Consider the following 26,132-nt stretch of genomic DNA (forward strand, 5'->3'; position numbering starts at 1 on the left):
GACCTATTTGTTGGCTGAGTCGCTTTTTTTCATTTTTGAACTAAATAAAAATGGATTTTCATCACATAAAATTTGTTGTGATTTCGCATACGTTTCAAAATAATTAACGTTAATGTAATGTTTAAATATTTAAATATTCATGAAAAATTTCGAAAAAGTAGAGTGTTATTCATAGATAACTATACATCATGGAAAACGGTAAGCGTGACAAGTAAACCGCTGTTTCATTGTTTACCAACACTACGTTTCTGTATGAGGCAAAACATTTTGCATTGATCAAGATAACATTTGCTGGATTAGAAGATGTATCTTGTTTAGTTTGCTAAACTTCTTTGATGAACAGGACATCTAATTAAACTATGGAATTTTTTAAACTCTTCAACTATTTTTACCAGACTTCGTGCGCTGCTGTTGTATTTGTCTGCGCATTAAGCGGCGCGTCCATGCAAAAATTGATCCTGATATCAATGGACGGATTTCAGTTCGATTATCTGGATTTAGTTGCACCAAATGAAGCTAAACACTTTCAGTTTATGATAAGAAATGGAGTGAAAGCTAAATCAATCATGAATGTTTTCCCGACAAATACTTATCCCAACCATTACACACTTATCACTGGATTGTACCCAGAGAGTCATGGGATGGTGGACAACAAATTTTATGATGCGGTATGGAATGAGTATTTCGATTTTGATAACAGGAGAGACAACGTTGATCCATTCTGGTATGATACTGGAGCAGAGCCGATTTATGTCACAAATAAAAAAGCAGATCCTTTGCGGAACTCAGGTTCGGTTGTTTGGCCAGCCGGAATCGGAAAAGTCAAAGGTATTGGACCAGACAGAGTAATTCCTTACGCAGATTCATGGTCCCGCATTAATAACACTGAACGTGTTGACACGATAATCTCGTGGTTCACTGATAAGACTGTTCCTATTAATTTAGGACTCCTGTACTTCTTGGAGCCGGATGGAATAGGTCATGTAACCGGCGGAGGTTCTAAAAATGTTACAGATATGATCAAAGTCGAGTTGGATAACGTGTTAGGATATTTATTCAAGAAATTAAAGGAGAACGGTCTCCTTGATGAGATGAATATAATTTTAACATCTGATCATGGCTTTGCAAACTACAGCAGGGATAAGGCAGTCTTACTTAGTGATCACTTGAATACGTCTTGGTATAAAACAGGATCTGTTCAATTTGGAAATTATGCCCTTCATAAGCATATCTTTCCGGAGGAAGGTTTGTATGATTTAAAAACCATACTTTATAAATTTAGATTAGTATGAGGAACTTATGTAAATAGTTGACGTTTCTTTCATTTAAAAAGGTTCAGAATATAGTCGATTTATAAAGCTTGAGGTGACTTTATGACTTTGACTAATTACCTATAGGAAGCAGATTTTTGTTCAGTTCTAATATTTATGTCTGGTAAAACACTGAAAATTCTACATATTGAAAGCAACATCTAATGAGGCTAATTTCTGTTTACAGGACTAGAAGAAAATGTGCTTCAAGCGCTGCGTAACATCCCTTATTTAAAAGTATACAGAAAAGGTGGCAGCGAGTTGGAGAGGCTACACTACAACTCTAGTACAAGGATAGCCCCTATTGTTATCACTGGATCTGAAGAAGGAGTGGTTATATTTCCTGATGAAGCTAGTCGAGACAGGATGAAATCTGGTAGTTTAAAATAGGCATTTAGCTCGAATATACGAAGTTTATAGAAAGCTATCCTACTCACTCCTGAGATGTATTTGATTCATACATTGTCCAGTTGTTCGATATCGTCACCGACAGCATTTGACCCAAGATCAGTAACGCTAGTGCCAATATTTTATAAATTACATTTGTATGCTTCTTTTTACTTAGAATTTCAGGTAAAAGTTTTGATGCACTTTTCATTCAGTCTCTAGTATAAGTGAATGGATTTGATTGAAATTTAAAATTGTTTTCCCGCATAGAATACAAATAAAATCTGGAAAGTAGATCCCTCGGAAGCACCGAGAACAAGGCAAACAGTGAAAATTGCAGACTGGGTTTGATTGAGTTTGTTCATGAGCAGTAATGGAAAATGCAACACTGCCCACGCCCACTAGCACCGGCTTAAGCAGTATTCAATCTTCAAATCTAAATTAGTTGAAATCAATGATCCCGAAGGACCAGAAAATATAACAACATTGAGATGAAGTCGGGGCGACTTTTTACGGCTGCCACACAGCACTTAACACCCGCTGTTGTGAAGTAAATAAAATCTGGAAAGTAGATCCCTCGGAAGCACCGAGAACAAGGCAAACAGTGAAAATAGCCATAACTCACCAATATTTCATGAATTATGCTCCCATTTTACTTAAAAGTTCAGGTTTAAGTTTTGATACATTTTCATTCTATCTATTGATTTAGCTTTAAGGAAGTTGTCAAATTATAATTGACGTCACATGGCGCTATGTCCATTGCCTTGACCTATTACCCTGACTCAAATATTTCATGAATAACGCTCTCTTCGTGATTTCAGGTTGATGCACTTCCATTCTATATCGGTTATTTCTAAATGGATTTGACTGAAACTTGAAATAATTGTTCAACATCAGAAACAAGCATAGAAATAGTCCAGTGCGCTATCTCCTCTCAGTACTATTAACAGGTCAATTCGTTCATGTATTCATTTTATATGGTTCATGAACATACTGAAACTAAATAGTTCAAATATCCGCTGTGCACAGAAAAATTTATTTTTCATTTCACAGTGTCGTGTGATTCATACTGGATTGATTAAAAGCATTTTACTATTTACAGTTTTGATACTATCTCACGATGTATGTTTATATATCTTTTAATTATTTGTCATGGAATTCCAGTTGGTGTCCATGGATATGACCCATACCTGGTGCCCAGCATGCGTCCATTCTTCCTTGCAATTGGTCCAGCTTTCAAAAAGGGCTACGTGTCTGAACAGTTTAACTCGGTGGACATATATCCTTTGATGTGCCATATATTGGGTATCGTGCCTGCTCCAAATAATGGCTCCTTTGAGAATGTGGAATGCTTATTGCGAGAAAAATCAGTCATGAGTAAGACGCACGAAAGGTCAACAACTGTGATCTTACGTTAGTGCATTTTTCTTTTACACATGTTGATGCTAGATATCGGAGTAAGTTTTAAACAAGTCCGATTTTGAAATATTCATGTACGTACATTTTAGGAGAGTTGTTAAAACAATTTCAAAAAGCTTAAAGAGACTAAAGTCCGAGGACAATAGAAGAAAAGCTACCAGAATCACAAACATCTGTTTTGTTCTGTCTGCATGACTGTTTCTATTTCTTTCTATCTTAACAAAATAACTTACTTTTCCACGAAAAAAGCTTCAGTGATTTAAACTTATTGGAATGGTAGAACATGTTACATAATTTGTGAATAGTGAGTAAAATATGAATAGTGAGTAAAATATTTAAATGCAATTCTTTTAATTGTTTTGCGTGCATTTTGTTACAGTTGTAATTTTTGCCGGACTATGTGCACTACTAGCTGGGATATATTCCGTATGTACCTGTCAGAAAGCAAGGAAACAGCTTAGACTTGGTAACAAGACAGGACCTGAAGTTACAACCACTGGGTCTGCGACGGACAGTGCAGAAGTTGAACGTCACGACGAACTCTAAGTCTGAATTTACAGTGTACGTACCTCTACATAATGAAACAACATTTTAAGGAGTAACTGATCTATAAATCAGTCACGAAAAAGAGTAAAAATAACTTGTGTGTATATGGAAATACTGAATGTTCAGTAGGATGTAAATCTCTTTAAACATTGATTTTATTAACCTTTACCCAGCTATATATTTCTAAAATGGACTGGTCCATCATTCAATTTGGGAAGTATCACTTATTATTCAAAGGGGATGTTCACTTAAAACATGCTGATTGAATTTCGAATAGTTCAGACTAAGAACGTGCAGGCTTATCTTGGTCTGCACTGGTCGCAAATGCAAAATCATTTGCCGCCAGCAGGCTAAAGGTTAAATAACGAGAAACATTTTTTGCAAAAAGCAATTAAAGACGGCTCATGTTTAATGATATGCAAGTTGATGTCTTTAGGATATTTCTTCTACTTGTTAAAAGATATTGTTTCACTAAACAGTTTGTATTTTTTCAATTGTCTATTGAAACATTACTACTTAAATGCAGTATTTAAGCATTTAACTATTAACTATAATTCATTAAGCAAGCGGTCATGTTCATATCAGTCCGATGAAATGCTCAACGTTACACAACAACTGCGTCCTCATGAATTAAAATGCACGCGTTATAAGCATATCTTGATACATAATTTTTTTCATGTTTTCATCATTGTTGTATTAGATTGTGTGTACTTTATATTTAACTGGTTTATTACGTGAGATTCGCTTTGGAATATAAAGCATTTTCATCTATCGATGAAAACCTTCTAATTTGCCAGTAACACTACATAACAATGTTAAGACATGTCGTTAGAATGTTGGCTCTATAACCCAGTGGTAAGAGCTGACGATTAAAAGGTTTTCTTTTCATGTGCTGGTTGGAGTTATTTACCGTTTAGTAAACAAGATAGTATATTATAATACCATTGTTTTGTCCGGCGTATTCCTAAGCAACCACTTGCTAGAATTCATCAAAATTTCATAGGAAGCTTCACTCCCAAGAGGAAATGAGCATTTTGTCTTCATGTTCCGGTCAGATGATTTGTCACTGACTGAGTTATTGCCCTTTGATTATTCAACATTAGTATACTGTAGTATCATTTATTGTCCGGAGTATTCCTAAGCATTTTCCATGAGTTCCATACTCAATAGGATCATTTTTACACTTTATGTTCTTTAACATCTTTAAAAAATTCTTCCAGTTGATTTTTTGCACAAGCTTATGCAGAGACGTTTGATGAAAATGACCCTTATTGAATGAAAATAAAAATAACATGAAAACATGGGCTAAACATGTCTACCAATGATTAGATAACTTCCTTAACTGTCCTAAAGGAAACTATTTAGCCAAGGAGAATATTTAAAGGCCTAGATTCACTACTATATAAGTGCCCCCCCCCACCCTCAAATCCAATATACAACTCCCATCTTATCTGCTGCTTATCAGCGATTATGTAACCGTAACTGATTAGAGGGCAATTAGCACAGCAGGGACCCCAACTAGACCATGAAGATGTGTGCAGTGGAGTTGAAAGAAATTAATGTTTCTTCAGTGAATGTGGAATGATAATAATGTTAATTATTATTTTGATATTATATTGATGGTAATAAGTATTACTTTAATGTTATAATAATGATAGTAATAATAATAATAATAATAATTATTATTATTATATTACATAAAGGATGATTAAAGATACAGTAATAATATTGAAAATAATAATGATAATAAAACACAAGTATAGTGAAAACTTCAGGAGTTCTTTGTGCTGACAAACAATATTTTTCTAATTGGAAACTGGGTTTCTTGTATTCATATAATCAACATTATTTGAACTTAAAATTATTTTGTTCCATCTATACTGAATTTTCATTTTCAGTATGTTGCCAAAAGTGACTTTTTTTCATGCTTTGCTTTGTAACTTTGAATTGCACATACTGTTTTCAATTTTTAGACAAATGTTATTTACAGTATTCTGCAAGCATTAGATGAGTGAAAGTCACAATTTTCTGAAATATCACAATTCTCCAGACATACTTTGAAAAAATAAAAACTTGCATATTTCTTTAAGTAAGTTTATCATTATTTCCTTATTGTGAAAATGAGTTTCTGATTATCTTATTGTGTTTGATCAACAAATATTTTTCTTTACATAGAAATGCCAAAAAAACCCACAACAAAACAACTAGTATAACTTTAAAAGTTATCAATTATATATCAATTTAAGATAAATTACATTGTTTCCCCTTCTCAATAATTGATACACTTGTAAGGTAGACTGACTCTCCAATAAACATTGACCCTTGTTAAATGGAACCATACTGTGATTGTCATTAGCCCCCAACTGTGCTGGTGAAGACAGAAATCCCTTGGCCCACTGCCAAAATATAGGCCTTTAATGCCACTCTGAAACATATGTTCACGAAAAACAAATCCACAAATTACTCCAAGAGTGACTTTGCATAACAAACATGAAAGTTGAGGATTCTTGTTCAAGGTGTATTTTAAACCATTAATGCTTTTGGTGTTAGACAGACACACAGCTGCATTTTAACTGTTATCATGCTGGACACGATTGATCTTGCCTTTGCGACCGTGCAGTCTGATCAAGATCTACACTGTTCGCCATTCAGTCAGTATCTTTTTAGTTAGCACCCACTTTAACAATTAATTGTACTGTCCAAATTGAAAGATCGACAAGTTCATTATAGAAATTTAGCAAGGGTAAGGGTTAAAACTAAAACATTATACTGTTTAATCAAATTTATTCAATATTAAACTGTTAGGCGATATTTGTCCGAGGCTCAGTGTCGGACTGCCGAAATTTTCAAAGGCTAGCCCTAAGCAAAACATATTCAATCAAATCACAGTTATATACAATATGTTTAGAAAATGAGCCCATTCCTGGGAAACAACGACCGGATTCAGAAATGTTATTAGCTTGAAAATAATTTCTCTGACTGCCAATGGTGTCGCCAGCGACCTCACATGGTCTTCAATAAATTGTGTCAGATGTAGAATAAATATTTTGATAAAATAAATTGTCAAACGCAATAGCAGTTCTGTGGGTTTTTATCATTTTTCATTTATGTAAGAATCATCACATTTTAGCATAAGACAACAAACTCCTTGAAAATCTTCAATGATATAGAACTAGATCTACAACCAGGGTACACTTTTAATCCTTACCCTGCTAAATTTATATAATGAACTTGTCCGTCCAACTATTAAAAGGGATGGGTACCTAAAACATACTGACTGAAGGTGAACAGTGCAGATCATGATCAGACTGCACGGTCGCAAAGGCAGAATCAATCGTGTTCAGCATGATAAGGGTTAAATCTGCAAGAATGTAAAATATCTAAGCTTATGCTAATTGACTGATTTATTATATTTCTTTGGTTTCTTTGTCAACAATGGTGCTTCTTCACAGTGAATATTCAACCAAAATAGTATCGTTGATAAATATAGTTACTTTCTTTTTCTTTACTAAATATATTAATGTATATTTGTTTTTGAAGAGGTGCGTTTCTTAATCCATTTTTTTTAAACTTGACGATATGCATACTGTTTGTAACCCTTACCCTGCTAAATTTCTATAATGAACTTGTCCATCTTTTAATTTTGACAGTTCCATTAACTGTTAAAAGGGGTGCATACAAAAAAAGATACTGACTGAATGTCGAACAGTGCAGATCATGATCTACACTGGTCGCAAAGGCGGAATCAATTGTGCCCAGCATGATAAGGGTTAACTGACATTACAATCACAGACATTGTCTGTAGGAACCAGAAATGATGCGAAAATGAATAAATTTAGTAGTTTTACTTTCATTTAGACTGAGCCGCCATTTCTGACAACAGATATAGAGAGTATCAATCATATGTTGCACAGTTGAACAGCTTTTGCCATGTATACCAATGTATACCAGTTGTACTTAATTTAAACCACAAACAATCTCGCTTGACATTTAAATAACAAAGGATGTAGTTGTAAATTTGTATCATGTTTATAATTATTTGTCAAGCCACACAGAGAATAAACATAATAATGCAGCTTCGATTACAATGTACCTCTAAAACCGTTTTGTTTGTCACAAAATACATTTTTGGCTCACACCATGCCATATATCTTAATATGTGCATAAATGTTACAAGGAAGAAAACAGAAGTGTTATATCCCTATACAGTACTGGGTCTGATTGGTCACTTTCACCTCTTTGGATCGGATTTATATTCCTTTTGCACCAATCACCAAGGACACAGTTTTTGTCACAGAAGAAGCTAATTTATTTAAATAGTAGATCAATACAGGTAGCGTTTAGAAGGGTTTCTATAGGATTTTACTCGAGCCTGCAAGCTTTGCAAAGCTTTATATTTTACACTGGTCTATTGAATGCGGAACAATGAAGGTTTACAAAAAATAATTTCATTATTCAGACAATGTTAATATAATACAGTCACGACTACTCCTCAGAGACCTTACATAATACAGTATTTAGAAGCATATAACAATATGTAGGAGCAAAATATAATATCAACTACTGAGAACATACTGTTGTCCTAATTTTATGAGGAGTTATTGTGCTATTTTTTTAACCTGTCAGATATGCATACATTACACGCTCTGTGCATTCGATATTTTAATATTCGGCCCAACTTCGGTGCTATCCGTATGTTTTACTGAAAGAAATTTGGTAAAGTGTCTAAATATCATTAGTATTGTAAGTGAAACACGCTCTCTCTCTCTCATCGATCGTATCTGTGGCTCAGTGGTTACAGCATTTGGCTCGAATGCGGGAAGTAGCTAGTTCGAGCCAAATTAGCGAGCACATTTTTCATTTTCAATATTTATTTATATGATTTATATGACTTCGCTGACAGCAGTACCGACACCACGAATAAAACTGAATGATGAATTTAGCTACATGTAGTTGTAATCATATTTATGAAATTTGTATAATCGTGAAATGAACTGTGAAAAAAATAATTATACATAAATGAGAAATTAATAAAAGAGACAAAATGAAAAAAAAACGTGTGAATATAAAATGAAGGAAATACTGGATAAAAATGTACATGTACAGAGGAGTGTTTGTTGAAATTTGTGAGAGGGAAAAAAACAAAAACAACCTCAGATACTGAACAGTATCGATCTTACGAACTCGAAGTTTCAAGCTATTGACGATGACCACTGAGCTATCGTGTCTTGCTTATATACGTATACACGCTTTTAAAATAAACCATTCTAATTGCTGGTTACTTTCCGTATACAAAACGGAATGAAGATTGAAATATTATATGCACCGCCCATTTAATCAATATGCATTTGACAGTTCAATAAAATAGGACAATACTAAACAATAATATAAACATTATGTTTGAATTCACGAAGCTAACGTGCCTAATCACATGTACACAAAAACTATAGAAGGTAAAACTAGTGATGAATATTACGATGAACTAGTAGTGAACGTTTTTTGAACCAGGATTTTCCAAAATTAACGTTTTTATATACTGATTATTCTGTATTTTATTGCTTGGCATTGTAAAAATGAACTATAAAATGGAAACATATTTATACAAGAGGGTCATGATGACCCTGGATTGCTCACCTGAGTAATATGAGCTACATGTTTCAAATATCAAACTGATGATAAAATATTAAGAAAGTCAGTAGGTCACATTCACGGTCAATGAAATTCAGTTTTACGATTTGTGTGCAAAACTGTGTAAGTCATCAATATTTAAAGGCTGTATCTTAAAAATAAGAAAGTAGGTCAGTAGGTCAAGGTCACAATCAAGTGACATCATATTACTTGGGGTCGTCAGGTAATTAAAATTAAATAGTCTTGAAAATAAGACCAGATGATGTTTTAAGTATTTTTTCCTATATAACTCAATTAATAACTAAGTGACCCCAGGGCGGGGCCTCTTTTAACCACAGGGGTATAATTTGAACAATTTTGGTAGAGGACTATTAGACAATGCATTATATCAAATATCAAAAGCCTAGGTCTTATGGTTTCTGACAAGAAGATTTTTAAAGCTTTTTCCTACAAACACCACGTCTATATAAAGCTTGGGACCCCCAGGGCAGGGCCTCTTTTCACCCCAGGGGTACAATTCGAACAAATTTGGTTGAGGACTATAAGACAATGCTACAAACCAAATATCAAAGGTCTAAGATTTGTGGTTTCAGACAAGAAGATTTTTAAACTTTTTTTCCTATATAAGTCTATGTAAAACTTGCGACCCTCGGGGCGGGGCCATATTTGACTCTAGGGGGATAATATGAACATTCTTGGTTGAAGGCCACAAGGTGATGCTACATACCTAATATCAAAGCCCTAGGCCATGTGGTTTTGTACAAAAAGATTTTCAAAGTTTTCCCTATATAAGTCTATATAAACCATGTGACCCCCGGGGAGGGGCCATATTTCACCCTAGGGGGACAATTTGAACAATCTTGGTAGACGACAACTAGATGATGCTACACACCAAATATCAAAGCCCTATGCCATCTGGTTTTGTACAAGAAAAATGTCAAAGTTTTACCTATATAACTCTATATAAACCATGTGATCCCCGGGGTGGGGCCATATTTGACCCTATGGAGACAATTTGAACAACCTTGGTAGACGACCACTAGATGATGCTACATACCAAATATCAAAGTTCTAGGCCATGTGGTTTTGTACAAGAAGATTTTCAACGTTTCCCCTATATAAGTCTATATAAACCATGTGACCCCCGGGGCGGGGCTATATTTGACCCTAGGGGCATAATTTGAACAATTTTGGTAGAGAACTACTAGATGATGCTACACACCAGATATCAAAGCCCTAGGCCCTGTGGTTTTGGACAAGAAGATTTTTAAAGTTTTTCCTTTCGGTTGCCATGACAACCAGAGTTCTGCATGGAATTCAATTCTTTGAACAATTTTGAAAGGACAGCAAGCACCAAAGGATCATTCCTGTGAAGTTTGGTGTAAATTCTGCCCAGTAGTTTTCAAGAAGATTTTATAGGAAATGTTGACGGACGGACGACGCAGAACGGACGCCGGACATTGAGCGGTCACAATAGCTCACCATGAGCCTTTGGCTCAGGTGAGCTAAAAACAACAAAAACAGCAACAACAACAACACGAAAAGCAACAACAATAAAACGTTTATTGCGTATAATGTTACGTCAGAGAGTAAACAATTTTTGGTTAGAGTAGATAAAAGTAACAGAAAGACAAGCCATCAACTATTAACATTAATAAATTTTATTCACAAATTTAAGTACTTTCAAAACTGTCTAAGAGCCGTTAAATCCAATGATATGTATAGATAGTCCAAATCCTATCATTCCTCCTTTCAAATATAACTCTTTTTTAAATCAAGAAATGTTTGATATAAATCCATCAAATGATCCTCCAAAAATATCAAATACCCAAACTGGTAATATTTTGTTATAAAGGAAAAACAGGAAAGTTTCATAAATATCTACAGACTTGGTTCTGTTTTAATCCTAAAACACCTCACTATTTATTGTATCATGGCAGGTTCGAGAATTTTCATGTAACATTAAATATCTATAAAAACATTCTTGAATAATCAAGGCAATCTTTTCTAAAAATAACTGTCACACACTGTTTATCAGTATTGTTACAGAACAAAATAGAATATTCTGGATTACAATTTACATGATATCTTTAAACAAGGCTAGTAAATAATAAAATGATCTATAGATTACAATAAATTCTTAAATCCTTATTGTAGATTTAAGGTTTCAAGGTTTATTTGAAATTCAAGGCACATGGGGGCATTTTACATACAAGAAAATAAAAAAAATATAGATACAAAATGGCAATACATAGTACGCTGTAATATACCTAACACGTGAGTACATGTGATAAATGAGATAATACGTACTGTAGCGTGCTTCAGTTGGGAGTTAAGATGCTTTAACGAAATACGCTGCAAAATGCAGGACTACTTGATAGGGATTTTTCAATACACAGATAGCAGCAAAGAATAGAAGACGACAACGATTTCAGTTGTAATACTCTGTATTGATTGCAACTATGCATTATTACTGACAATAACACACGAAAAAGTAATTCTAAATCCTAATGAAAGTAAATTATTAAGTGCGCCAGCTCTGAAATTGGGACCGTTGCCTAAGTAAATAGTAGACCATATTCCTAAAAGCTATAAAATCTCAATTGTACTAATTTGCTTTCATATAAATGTAACTACAATTTTTATTCAAATAATGCTAATTCATTGACCTGCAATCCGAAATTTAGAAAATATTCCTAAATTGCTTACTAAGAATGTTTTAGGGTTGAATGATAGTCTTGTTGACAAATATAGATAATGGCGCCATCACAATTGTCCTAAGTAAAGTAAGGCATGTTGCTCTATTGAGCTTTGATCCGTTTAGGAATTTAGGAGAGAAGCCTCAATCAATCAGATTGTACTTAGGAATTTTCTAAGCCAATCATAGTTTGGTAGGAAAATGTTTCCTAAAATACGCCAAGCGGAATTTTACAAAGTAAAATTACGAATAAAATGACATAAAACAAAATGTTAGCAGTACTATACAAAGAAACCATATCTCTTGTGGTGGCAAATCAAATGATGAGGCATATTTCGATAGGTAAGATGTGATTGATACAACAAAACGGGGGATTCCTGTGTTTGAAAGTTCCAAATTTAAACAGCGACTGACATACCAAATAGTGCGGACTTCTTTTACAATCAAAGCCTTGAAATGTCTGATGGTTGCGTGTTTTAGTAGATTTATTTTCTGTTTAAATGCTAATCTATGAATATACATGAATGAGACACAAACACAGATTTAATGTGCCTCATATCTAAGATAAACTCTGCCTGATCTAGTTTGTGATGTAACCATGGGCTTGAATACCTTATCATTGATAGATCTTATATAATCTAAATGGTCAATGTGAGGGGATGCAGACTGAATAAGGACTGCTTGTATATTGATAATTCATCCTCATTGTTCATGAATGGGACTATTTTGTGTAGCAAATTAACATCCTTCGAATGTGATTAGGAATAAAATAATAGATGCTATATGATTGTCAGAAATACAGTTGTAACTTTGGTAGCGGGATAAGCCGGCAACCAAAAATGAACAATAATATGAAGTTTTAGTGACAGTTAGTGATTAAAATATGTTTATAACATCCTATCAATGCACATAGCGCAAACTGATAAAAGTATTCTGCATTAAAATAAGAAAATGGATGTATTTCTAAACACTGCAGTCATGAAACAACATAGCGGAATAATTTTAAGAAATGGACAATAATTTTTTTACACAAGATAAAGATGAATGGATGAAGTGAAGTTCATAAATGTTCATCTTAGTTCAAGTACAATGTCTTCCTTGGAAATACGAAATAAAAATACATGAACATGGAAGAAACCGTGCAAGATTATAATTTATATTGCAGAATATAAAAGATAACTGTTATTCTTAATCATTAAACCTTCCATGAAAAAAAAATCATTAATAGCATTTAGAAAATACATGAACATATAGCACATATTTCCTACACTACTACAATCATGCTAACAATTTTTGTTGTAAAAAAAATGGAAGCTTCAACAGAGTATCCTTACTATCATTTTTCATTTGCGTAGGAAACTTAATAGAATTCGGGTGCTGAAATTAAACTTTTCTTCTAAAGTCATTAAAGTGTGTGCAACTAAATAGATAATGGAATTCATCACCCAAAATATTTGAATTACCAAGACCTTTTCAGGGAATATTAATAAATCTGCCATTGTGTATAGATAACTAATGGTGAGAACATCTAAATTAAAAAATACCATGGCAAGATCAGTAGGAACAAGAGCTCGCAGAACACGAAATGCCTCCCCCACCCCTTGATGCATTCGGTAACTGCGTAAGGAACAGAAATATATGTTCACTGTGCACTGAACAATTAATGACCTCAAATCAGTAATTTACCAGTCATAGGTGACCTCGGTATTATCGTTGTTTCGGGTCACTGTGACATTCACCTATGGCATACTGACCTCAAAATCAATACGGGTCATCTGCTGGTCATGACCAATCTCCCTGTCAACATTTATAACTCTAGGTCAAAGCGTTCTTTGGTTATCATCTTGAAACCGTTTAACTCTTACGGGTATTGTGACCTAAATCTTTGATCTGTTGACCTCAAAATCAAAAGAAGTCGTCTGCTGGTTATGACCATTTACCCTTTCAACTGTTATGATCCTAGGCCCAAGCAGTCTTGAGTTTAATATCATCCGGAAACCGATTGGTCTATATACCAACCGACCGACAAAAACAATATATCCCTCCTTTGGGGGAGGGGGCATAATAAAAAGCTCATTTTGTGATTTGTCGTTGGATAAAATCATTGTTTGTGATTCAGATACGAAGGAATCATACCACGAGAACGCAGCCTGCGTGTTAAAACAATACGCACCTGGACGGCAAAAAATGATTTTATTCAAGAGCAAATCACTAAATAAGATATATTATTTCGATTCTAACACGTTACCAAGTAGACTACATCCTTGATGACATCCTTCAAATATTTGCATGTTTTCTTTTAGTTTCTTTTCCAGCGTAATAATTTTGACGTCAATAGCACACACTTTTCAACCTTCTTTGTTTAATAGGGAAGTTGTCGGGTCGTATACAATTATATGTAAAGTCATTATTATGATAGAAAGAAATCAACAAATCTCGGTGCGGCAAGGACAAAATAATAATAATAATAATAAATATATATTTTCAATTTATCAGAAAAAAAGTCCACCACAATTTGACTAAACGTTTTATAGTATGTTTTATATCTAATAAACACATTATCTTTATCTATGACGTGTGTAACGTCATAAGAAACATTTTCCTGTGGATCGACTGTCTTCCTTTCGTCAAGTTTACCTTTTTTGCCAAAAGCCTTTGGACTTTGTCTTGTCAACGAGAGATCCGCCTCCTTCCAGTTGGTTTGGTTTTTTACCAAAGAGCTTTCTTTAAGGCTGATATTCACCAAAGTTTTCCTTTAATAAATTATACATACGTGCCACCTTTCAAATGAAAACACCTCAAACTAAACAAATTAAAAATTTTCATTCCAATATGCTTTCTTTTTGCATTTGAAAAGTTTACTCGAAATATAACTACCCATCAAAAAGCTTTAGAAATACCCCTCTCGCACAAAGTCGCGTTTGTAATGAAGATAAGTACTGAAAAGGCAAATATCACATAAAACGGGTGTGAGTTACAAAATTATTGTACAACCAACTAGTAGTTATATTATCTTGAAGTATAACAATGTAACCGTTTATCAGATTAAAGGGAAAGTTCTTTTCTATTAAATGTCAAATTCACTTACTTTGTGTCAGTAATCTAAAATGAAATTGATGAGAAAATACCAGGAATTTGTTTGATAAAATCCGTTTTTAAGGTTTTATGGCATATTCAGTAACGTATGTTAGTAAGTCGTTACATAATCTATAGCCACTTCTAGTTGGCGCTTATTTTGGCGATGTTTTATCATTTTCTCTCTAATATGTACACAGTTAACACACATTAATGTAAATATACCCAGTCTCCTTTCTGAAATTAGCAAACCTCAAAACAGTATAAAATATAATATGTCTAGCTGTTTTGTTTATTGGTTTGCTTGAAGTTGTCGTTATCTATAAACAATCTTACCACTGACATACAACTGAGTATGGTACACAGTCCTTATATCTGACATATATGAGTGCTTTCTGTATTTTACATCTTCAAACGCTATCTTTCACATCTCGCGTTTTCCGGAGGTATTCAAAAGTGCGCTTTCCAAACACTTGACAATTGCTTCTACGCACATCATACTTTTTGAATGTCTCGTTATTTACATCCAGCATCTCTAAAAGGGCTCTTACATTAACATTTGAAGAATCCTTTAGTTCTAGTGTTATTTGGGCCCCTTTACTTCTTTTCTCGCCCAGAATTTTGTCTCTAACTGCTGTTTCATTCTTGCTCCTTTGTATTATTATTTCTTTAGCATTCTTCTCTATCGACCACCACCAACTGTTCGTTTTAAATACGACGAATCTGTGATAGAACAACCAACATGTTCCTGTGAAATTGATCAGTGGAACTATGTAGGATTGGACTAGTAATATGCTCTCTCTCGAATCTTCCAGCAGTTCTCTTTCGTTCAGTATAGTTCGACTAGTACGACTGATGCCGTCTAAAGTTGTGTCGACCTCAGAGTAATATGATACTCTGCCAGCCCAAGGTTCTTTACTATTTAACAACCCCATTCCTTATAAACACATACTTCTATTTTAATAGATGAGTAGACTTTTTTCATATCTATTTAACAACAATGCATTTTCTTCAATTCTGTTTCAGTCATATGCTCTGCTCTGAAACAGTTAATAAAAGATTGTTAGCTGTTTATACTGGAAAATTCTACATTTTCAATTTTCTGTATTGTTAAAGGAATTTTCAGGGAGAGAAGGAGGAGGAAAACAGTTTTGACTGGTATCTTAAGGGGGTAGGGAATGAGTGGGAGGAATGGGTGGGGGTTGGGGAGATGGAGGGTGTCCACGCAATGAATCTTAAGTAAGTTTCCCTCAAATGTTTCGTGTTGATTATTGAAACGAGGACAATATGCTTTTAACAAATGTTAGTCTTTTACCAGAATAAAACAGGGGTACACAGTAAGATTTCTATAAAAAGGCACAATAACAAACCTATGGTAAGTTCAAAATTGGGATGTTAAATCATAAGTTTTAGGAAATGTAATAGAGTAAGACCGAAAAGTAATTATATGTACATTTTTGTATATATAAGTACACTCCAGTTTTATTCTGGTAAAAGGTCTTCGAGATAAATATTTTCGGTTATACTAACATGATACTGTTAGTGGCATGTTATGTAATAACATGTGATTTCTATGTAATGGAAATAAAACAAATTCGATGAATTGGTATCCTCCGCAAAGGGTTTGTGGTCGGGAATGGCAAAGAAATATATCCGGCAAGTTGAGGATGTCACTAAGAAGCAAACAATTTCATTACACTTGAACTTAAAAGAACAGGTACAATCAAGTAAGAAATCTGAAATCTGGGGTTGTTACAGCTCCACATGTTGATGATGATAAATATTCATAGAAGATTTGACATTTTTAGGGGAGGGATGTATGTGTATGTGGGGGCGGGGAGAGTACAAAACTTCACATATTGATAATAAATATTGATGGAAAATTCCATGTTGATCAATTTTGGAACTTTTAAAGAATAAAAAAATAATACCAAAAAATTACTTTACATCTAATTAATAAATATTCAAGGAAAAATGAAAGAAATTTATTAATATTTTACCAACTGGTTAGTTTGTTTTGAACAAACATGTAGATTTTAAAACAAAGGACAATAACTCTTAAGTTACTAAAGAAATCATGACAAAATTGTGTGCTCACTACCATATTATGCTGATCTAAATCAAATTTATGTTTCATAGTTATAGATCAAATAATATATATGTCACAAGTTAAGAAGCAGACATTTCCATATATACACTAGAAACTACTAAGGGCCATAATTCGGGTGTTATCAGGGCAATCTGACTAAAACTTTACGTGTTACATTTCCTTATAGCGATATACATGTATATAAAGTTTTATTTATACATTGCGAACAACTTCAGAGATATGGTTCCGGACGGACAGAAAGACAGATTGATGGACGGACATTCAACATCGTAACTATATCACTCCACCTACGGCGGGGGATAACTAGATATAGAGGGTGTTTGTTTGTTCAAGAGTAAGATGAAAATATCTTCACGAGTAAACAAAGATGCAATATTTTCACGAGTGACATAGTCAAGAGTGAAAAGTAAAATTATGGTGTTCATGAGTGAAATATATTTTGATTTTCCATGTAAAACAAACAAATTCTCTTTATATTTCATGTTTTGACTAAATTCACCAATTGTATAGTTTTTGACCGATTTGTTACAGATATTTCATTACAATACTTCGATAATTCACTGACAAACATGTAACTAGAGATGCTTTTGAGAAAAGCGCATGTCTCCCACAAATGCCAACTACCAACTATGAAAAATGTCTAGTTTCTCTAGATGGTTTAGACGAGTTGATCCAATTAGATGGTCTGGATGAGTGGATCCAATCAGTAATTCAAGGGCCATAAATCAAACGTGCCTGGGCGGATTTGGCTAGTTATCGAACTTGGCTAAGGTCTTATGGCCAAACACATTTTGTTCAAGTTTGGTGAAGATCGGATGAGAAATGTTTGATTTAGAGAGCGGACAATTGTATAAAGGCGGATTTTTCGGTTATTCAAGGGTCGTAACTCCAAAATGCCTAGACTGATTTGGCTAGTTATCAAACCTGGCAGAGGTCTCATGGTCAAACACATTTTGTTAAAGTTTGGTGAAGATCAGATGAGAAATGTTTGACTTAGAGTGTGGACAAGAGTAAAAAGGCCGATTTTTCGATAATTCAAGGGCCGTAACTCCAAAATGCCTGGACCGATTTGACTACTTATCGAACTTGGCCGAGGGCTTATAGTTAAACACATTTTCTTCAAGTTTGGTGAAGATCGGATGAGAAATGTTTGAATTAGAGTGCGGACAAGAGTAAAAAGGCCGATTTTTGGTAATTCAAGGGCCATAACTCCAAGACGCCTGGACCGATTTGGCTATTTATCAAACTTAGCCGAGGTCTTATAGTCAAACACATTTTATTTTAGTTTGGTGAAAATCGGATGAGAAATGTTTGACTTAGAGTGCGGACAAGCTTTGTGACACACACACACACACCCCACACACACAGACTGGAGTAAATCAATATGTCTCCCACACCACTGTGTGGTGGGAGACATAATAAAACATTTACTTCATCTTGTCGTTGAAATCATCTTGCATAAACCGCAAGAAAAAAAGAACAAAAAAAAAACCAAAAAAAAAAAAAACTAAAGGCTAATAAATCTTAGTCTTTTCCGAAATGGCGTGGTTAATATAAATACGTTGTCTGCATATAGATCAGTTAATTGTGCCACATTTGACAAGCTTATTCAATGTCAAACTTTATTACATGCATGTGATAAGAATAAGATCACATAAAACTGAAAAAAAAAACAGTAGCAAAATAGCAGTGATAAGAATAAGGTCACATGAAATTGATTTTAACAATGAAACACAACGAAAAAGCACGCGTATTATCAAGGAATGTACAATGCTAAATACGGAATGAATAAATCCACATAAGTATGAAAAAGTACCAGAAAATACCTGTTTAAGTTTACAGTTAAGAATGAATCTAATTAAACAAGCTAAACATTCTTACAAAATAAAGCAAGTTTAACAAGTCTGGATTTACTACTATCAATTAAACAGATATTACAATATCGTTTAACGCTCTAAATAGTATACGATGACTAAAGCTCTATTTTAACATTGTTTGGAAAACCAACTTTTTACTTTAAAAACAAACAGAAATTATTTATACACTTGATAAGCAGAGTTATCAATTTTATATTTTCATCAAAAGAAATTTTATTTAATTTTTATTACATTATAACAGGATGTAAAAAAGAAAGGTCAAACAATCAATAAATGTAGGTGTTTTACCTGCACAAATTGCACTTTCGGCTTGACTCCAAAATTTTATTGCGCATGCGTCGCACATCACTATTAGATTAAGGACAAAGAACACTATAATTTCGAGGTGGGTTGGACTGTATAACAGGTAAGAGGATTTGTATAACTCGCAAAGCAGGCCACATGAACTGTCCTATATTACCTTCTTTTTGAAACTACGGCCCAACTTCGAATTACGAAAATAACATTGATGCTGATAAAACAAGTCGAAATATGAATTCAAATATTCCTCGCTAGATTAATTTACTTGCCAGGTTTATTTACAGAGTGTTTTAAAACAATATATACCTTGTTATCAAAGTAAGGATACTAAGGAATAGATTTGAAAGTGCAATAGAGATAGGAATGATAAGGAAATACATATAAAATTGAATGCATCATGTCAGAATACCAAACAAAGTAATAACAGACAGAACATTAATTAGTACTGACAAGAAACAGACAAGACAAAATTGTGACAGGATGGACATACCGGGGACAATAACTATCAGAACAAATCAACACCCATTACAATATTTACAAATTTATTTACATAAAATGATTATTTACAAAGAATAAATGATAAATGAAAAAAATGATTATAAGAAAAAAAGAAAAGAAATTGAGCTCAGTATCTCTTGATATAAAGTTCTAACGCTGACAGTTCCGTTTTAACGTGACGTGGCACAGTTGTTTCCGTTAATTTCAACTTTAAGAAGCACAAAAATACAACATATCTTCAAGTAAAGTCCCTTTAAACCGCGAATACGTTGACTCCGTTTTGGCTCCTATGACTCCGTTTTGGCTCCTATGACTGTAGGTGATTGCATCCCTGAGCTGACTTCAGAGGATAACAAAAATCATTGTCTTTGCGGTTTACGGCACAATCATGGGACGAAAGCTCTGCGCTGGAAAAATCACATCCAGGCGAGTGAAAACAAGTGAACCTCGGGTATTGTACTACCGGGTTGTGACATCATCACCAGGTAAAAATCTTCAGGCGGATGATGCTAAAATATATAACATATGGTAAGCACCATAGCAAAACAAGTAAGTCAGGGCATAAAACTGCTCCTTTGGGTATACCATACCTCTGCAGGCTAATACGTGCTACCTATACAAAATATATGTGCTACTAAGTTCATACGTCACGTGATAAAAATACGTCACTTATTTCTTCCGTTATTACTAAAATTAAAAGTCAAAAATTAAAGAATGGAAAAGATATGAAAAGTTTATGATGAAAAAAAAATAGATACGGAAATGATAAACTGCAGCTATTATTTACAACTACAAATTAACAAAATTCAATGCAAATCAAACGTTATACCATAGTTGGTATCAATATAATATCTAATGCCATACAACAAAACGGACATTGTATGTATATGCTATAGACTGGCACACAATTTCAAATTACAATAATATTACATACACAGTACTAGACTTGCCATATAGATTTAACATTACAATACAATGCAGTAATGGCATTCCATAATTAAAAACGAAATTTTTGACATATGTTTTTGAAAAAAGTACTTTACAATTAGCATGTTACACAAATTTCAGTACAACTTTTACAGCTTATAGAAACGAAACATTTTAGACTCCTCTTTCGAAATAATTTACAAAAGTCTGAAAATTTTAATAAATAATCCTGACAAACCGAAACTAGCCAAAAACACATGCCGAAAAAGTAAATGTTGCAAAATTATGCAGAATGAACAAAAAATTACTAAATAAAATTCGTAATTCAAAAATTAATCTAACAAATAAATTTCTTACCTCGATCGAGCATAAATTTCTACCAAGAAAAATCAATTTGACATAGATTTGTCTAATGTCGAAATGTGGTGTGCGCTAGGCATATCCAGCCCAGTCTATTTGTGGGGTAATACTAAAATACTAATACTAAATTTCATGGGACTCACGGCTAATGCGTGAACTCCGACTATTTGCTTTTCCACGGGAATCATGATATAGCCGGGATACTTTGGCGCAGATTGAAATTGACAATTTGAGGCCCGTTATAGTGGTTTCGGGGATTACTGAAGTTTATAAAATATCAACTTTCTTATTACTAAACCGAATTTAATAAAATTTACATTGAAATTTAAGTTATGAAATACAGAAAAACCTTAGAGGTATTTTATGTGACAAATCTGACATTTACCTCAATAACTCAAAAATTTACAAAAAGATGATGCAATACCTGCATTTACATTACAGATACAATGAGGCCCTTATGTTAGTTTGTGACAAAAATGTATATATAGTTGATGTAATCCAAAACAAAAAGCCAAATCGACCCTTTAAACAGCACTAGTTCATTATTGTTTTAATATAAGGAAACGTATTTTTATTTTGTGTTGCCTTTTAATCTGTTAAGTATAGGTAAGGGGAATCATATACTATACGCATTTCTAGTCTACCCTGATGGCGAGTTGTACACCGGATTAAGGACGCATTTCATTGTGTAAGATATTCAGGTGATGTAACATGGTGTGAGATTTTATTCATATATTTTACACCAATGTGGTGGATCTTTCTCTTTGTTGGAAACAAGTCTGAATTTAAAAAGACTTCCTGTTGATATCTAACATTACTCAAATGCTCATGAAATTCATATACATGTACAACTACACTCTTAATCCGTAAAACAATGCGATGCATAACCCGACAAGATATTAAAGGTCCACTACTAAAGCCCGGTAAGTATTACATAAAAACCAGAGTTTTTAGCTGAGATTTCATACTGAAAATAGGACACATTGTATCGGATCTGACCAAATAGTCGTGGATATGTTCAACATTTTTTTCGGAAGAATGCTCCGAAAGGAGGCTATAATTTATAAATAGATCCAACAGGCATAGCATAGGGAATTCAACATTTTTGTAACTCACAAAAAGTTCATGAAAGTCATTTTTATAATACAGATAATATACAACTATATTACAGGTTTTCGGATGGACAATTTAGGCCCTACCTGAAAAAATGTGTTTTCACAACTTATCTGCAAAGTTATTAAGTCAATCTCTTTTCAGAATAATTTTGAGAATAAAGATCAATATCTATCTTACACTTTAGAAACAAAATGTGATTGAAATTGACCTCTTTACACTGATTTATGTACATATTGCTACATTAATTCAATACAATTTTATACATTAAATACATTGTCTTGGTCTAATATATGTCACTGTCAATTTAAAACTAAAAGCTTGTATATCTCATATCATTATTTTTCATGTAAATCATGTATAACTACTATGAAATACAGCTATTTTGTCGCGCGTCTATTTGAAGAAATCTGTCACCAAATAGAAAATAAGGCGGAACTTTTGGCGGTTGGAACATTTTCTTAAGTTTGTATTTGCGAGTGTTTGAGAATTACGTGTGTCTATATCTAAATTGTTCCAAATTTTAATAGATGATGGTATTACTGATTTTGAATAAATTTCGAGACGTCGAGCAACTGTGGCATAGTTGTCGTTATTTCTTAAAGTATATGATTTAGTATCACGAACTGTTTCTGGGAAAATATCATTCAAGTAATCAGGTAATTCGCCATTATTGTATTTATAAACTAAAATTAGTTTCTGCATTTTTCTCCTGTCCGACAATGATACCCATCCAATTTCGCGACGAAGTTTAGCTATCGAAACAGATCTTGTTAGACCGGTTACTATTCGCGCAGCGTCATACTGAATACTATCAAGAATATTTTTCTCGTACAAAGTACAGCTATCCCAAACTAAGGAGGCATATTCAATAACCGGTCTTAAATACGATATATACATTTGATTAAGTGTGCTTCTTTTTAATTTAAACTTAAGCATTCTCATTGTTCCAAGAATTTTTGAGGCAGACGATGCTATATCTTATATGTGTTTATGCCATGTTCCATTGTCGCTAAATGTCACACCTAGATGCTTATGTAAGTGAACAAAATTTAGTTGTGTGTTTTGAAAATATATATCAGGAAAATGGCGATTATTTTTGGATAGTGAAAAATACATTACTTCAGTCTTAGCTGCGTTGAACTGAACCAACCATTGCTGTGCACAAATAGATATTGTTTCAAGATCACAGTTGATGGTACTTTCAATATAATTTGTATCTCTAGAACTTACAGCTAATGAACTATCATCTGCAAACAAACGTGTGACACTTGTCAATGAATCAGCTATATCATTAACATATATCAAAAATAGTAGGGGCCCTAGCACTGAGCCTTGAGGCACACCGGTGGTTATACACTTTTCATCAGAATATGTGGAGCCGGCAAATTTTTTTTGTTTCCTATTCATTAAATAATTTGAAAACCAATTTAAAACATTACCAGAAAAACCATATTGTTTAAGCTTGAAAATAAGACCTTTGTGCCATACTCTATCAAATGCTTTGCTGATGTCACAAAAAACTATACATGTTGCTTCCTTATCATCAAATGCTTTGCATATTTGGTTATACATGTCAATGAGCTGATAAACTGTAGAGTGTCCAGGAAACCTGCCTGGTTTTTATATATTATGTTGTTTTCATGTAAAAAGTTATATGAATATTTGAAGATTATACGTTCCATAACTTTTCCAATACAACTTATAAGAGATACGGGTCTGTAATTAGACGAAATTGATTTGTCACCTTTTTTTGAATAAAGGCATTACATTAGCATCTTTCCATATACTTGGATAAACATTTTGTTGTAAAGATCTATTGAAAAGTATATTTAAAGGCTTGCATATTGAATGTGAAGTTTCTTTAAGCATTCTATGACTAATTTCGTCCGGTCCGGTAGCCTTATTTATGACAAGGTTGGATAAAACGTCTATAACATCTTGTTCTGTAACAGTAATTGTGCTTAAAGTTTGGTTCGTTTTTGTTAGCTCACCTGTCACATAGTGACAAGGTGAGCTTTTGTGATCAGCCTTCGTCCGTCGTCAGTCCGTCCGTCCGTCCGTGCGTGCGTCCGTCAACAATTTCTTGTCTGCACGATAGTGGTTTCATTTATTATTTTATTTTAACCAAACTTGCACACAACTTGTATCACCATAAGATCTCAGTTCCTTTTTGAACTGACCAGATCCCATTATGGGGTCCAGAGTTATGGCCCCTGAAAGGGCCAAAATTAGCTATTTTGACCTTGTCAGCAAATTAGCAGCTTTATTTATGATTTGATTTTTACCAAACTGGCACACAATTTGTATCACCATAAGATCTTGGTTCCTTTCTTGAACTGGCCAGATTCTTTAATGGTTGCAGAGTTATGGCCCCTGAAAGGGCCAAAAATTAGCTATTTTGACCTTGTCTGCACAATAGCAGCTTTATTTATGATTTGATTTTTACCAAACTGGCACACAACTTGTATCACCATAAAATCTTTGTTCCTTTCTTGAAGTGGCCATATTACATTAAGGGTTCAAGAGTTACGGCCCTGAAAGGGCCAAAATTAGCTATTTTGACACTGTCTGCACAATAGTGGCTTTATTTATGATTTGATTTTTACCAAATTGGCACACAACTTGTATCACCATAAGATCTAAACTGCTAGTAACGTGTATAATAATTCAGTGCCATTTTTCACAATTGTCGGACGTTAATTAATTACTTGTAAGCATATGCTACCTGAATAGGCTTTGAATTAGCATATACATTACTCTCTCTTTCAAAGTAAAGCATGAATCAAACAATGTCATTTAACAAACCTTCTTTGTATGTAATCGCACTATTTATATTTTCAATGTTTCTGAAAGTGGTTTACCGGTAATGCTTAGCATTATCATCTAGTAATATCTGATTGCTAAAATTGTGACATAAATCATAATTTGGCATTACATGAAAATAGTTATGCATTATTAATGCATTAACAGCAGCAGTTACCAAACCCTTATGCTGATACTGTAAAAAATGTCATAGCCAGACAGAACAAAAGTTTAATAAATGGACCACTTACTTGCTTTTACAAATAATAAACCTAGTGACTCGTTTGAATACAACATTGATGTTATTTTTAAATTCTTTCTAACATATAAATGTATAAGATAGAATGAGATTTCATTGTACTACAATGAGTGAAAGATTGTATTCAACGCATATATTCACAGAACAATAGTTACCTTTTGCTTCCGCCATTGCATATGATCGAATCTTATCTAGTATCCACTTCTAAGCCACTATTGGTGCAAGTTCTCTGAGCCACAATTACCTATTATAAGGTAATGTAATGTTAGTTTTGTACGGATAAAATAAATATAATGACTGATTATTAGCAAAATGTCCATAGAAAAACTGAAATACGTAGCACTGAGCTTCAATATATTACAGGAAATTGTGAGCCTTTCTGTTGTCAGTATGCTTGAGTAGCCTTAACACTTCGTTTCTCTCCGTTTAACTTCTCAAACAAGTCAGGAAACACTTAAACATCTATGGTTTATTTGGCTGTGAATAATATTAAACATTATACTGTTTGTATAAAAAGTGGAGTTCTGGACAAGAATTTCAAAATTGCAAAGTTTCTGATCTTACATAATGCCTGCTATTAAAGTGACTACATTGCATAAAATGCCGTATTCATTTGTTCCAAGATCAATAAAATTTATATTCATGACAATGGTTAAGCCAGAGTAAATGTAATGTGCCCTATTCTCTGTTAGTAATAAAATGTTTCCCTGAAAACATAAAAATAAAAAATCAAATCGCTGAAAGCACCGAAAGACGGTTGTCCTGACCAGTTGCAAACGAAACAGAGCAAAAATGAACATTTCCGTTAAACAAGTAAATG

At 33.6% G+C, this 26,132-nt stretch overlaps 1 protein-coding gene and 1 long non-coding RNA gene across 2 annotated transcripts; one reads left to right on the forward strand and one right to left on the reverse strand.

The window, feature by feature from the left end:
- Positions 1-202: 202 nt before the first annotated feature.
- Positions 203-6,730, forward strand: LOC128556138 (ectonucleotide pyrophosphatase/phosphodiesterase family member 5-like). Its single transcript, XM_053540084.1, has 4 exons — positions 203-1,245; positions 1,498-1,686; positions 2,862-3,110; positions 3,496-6,730. Exons 1-4 carry the CDS (start codon positions 360-362, stop codon positions 3,660-3,662), a joined length of 1,491 nt encoding a protein of 496 aa, XP_053396059.1. The 5' UTR covers positions 203-359; the 3' UTR covers positions 3,663-6,730.
- Positions 6,731-10,830: 4,100 nt separating this feature from the next.
- Positions 10,831-19,691, reverse strand: LOC128556139 (uncharacterized). Its single transcript, XR_008370424.1, has 2 exons — positions 19,339-19,691; positions 10,831-16,103 (listed from the first exon to the last, which is right to left on the reverse strand). It is a non-coding gene; the product is annotated as an uncharacterized LOC128556139 (long non-coding RNA).
- Positions 19,692-26,132: the final 6,441 nt, after the last annotated feature.

The sequence above is a fragment of the Mercenaria mercenaria genome, chromosome 4, assembly GCF_021730395.1.
Source record: "Mercenaria mercenaria strain notata chromosome 4, MADL_Memer_1, whole genome shotgun sequence".
Classification (NCBI taxonomy): Eukaryota; Metazoa; Mollusca; class Bivalvia; order Venerida; family Veneridae; genus Mercenaria; species Mercenaria mercenaria.

Coding starts and splice junctions, on each gene's coding strand:
- LOC128556138 (XM_053540084.1), top strand. CDS start 360: ATGGAATTTTTTAAACTCTTCAACTATTTTTACCAGACTTCGTGCGCT. Junction 1,246..1,497: donor GCATATCTTTCCGGAGGAAG/GTTTGTATGATT, acceptor TTCTGTTTACAG/GACTAGAAGAAAATGTGCTT. Junction 3,111..3,495: donor GTCAACAACTGTGATCTTAC/GTTAGTGCATTT, acceptor ATTTTGTTACAG/TTGTAATTTTTGCCGGACTA.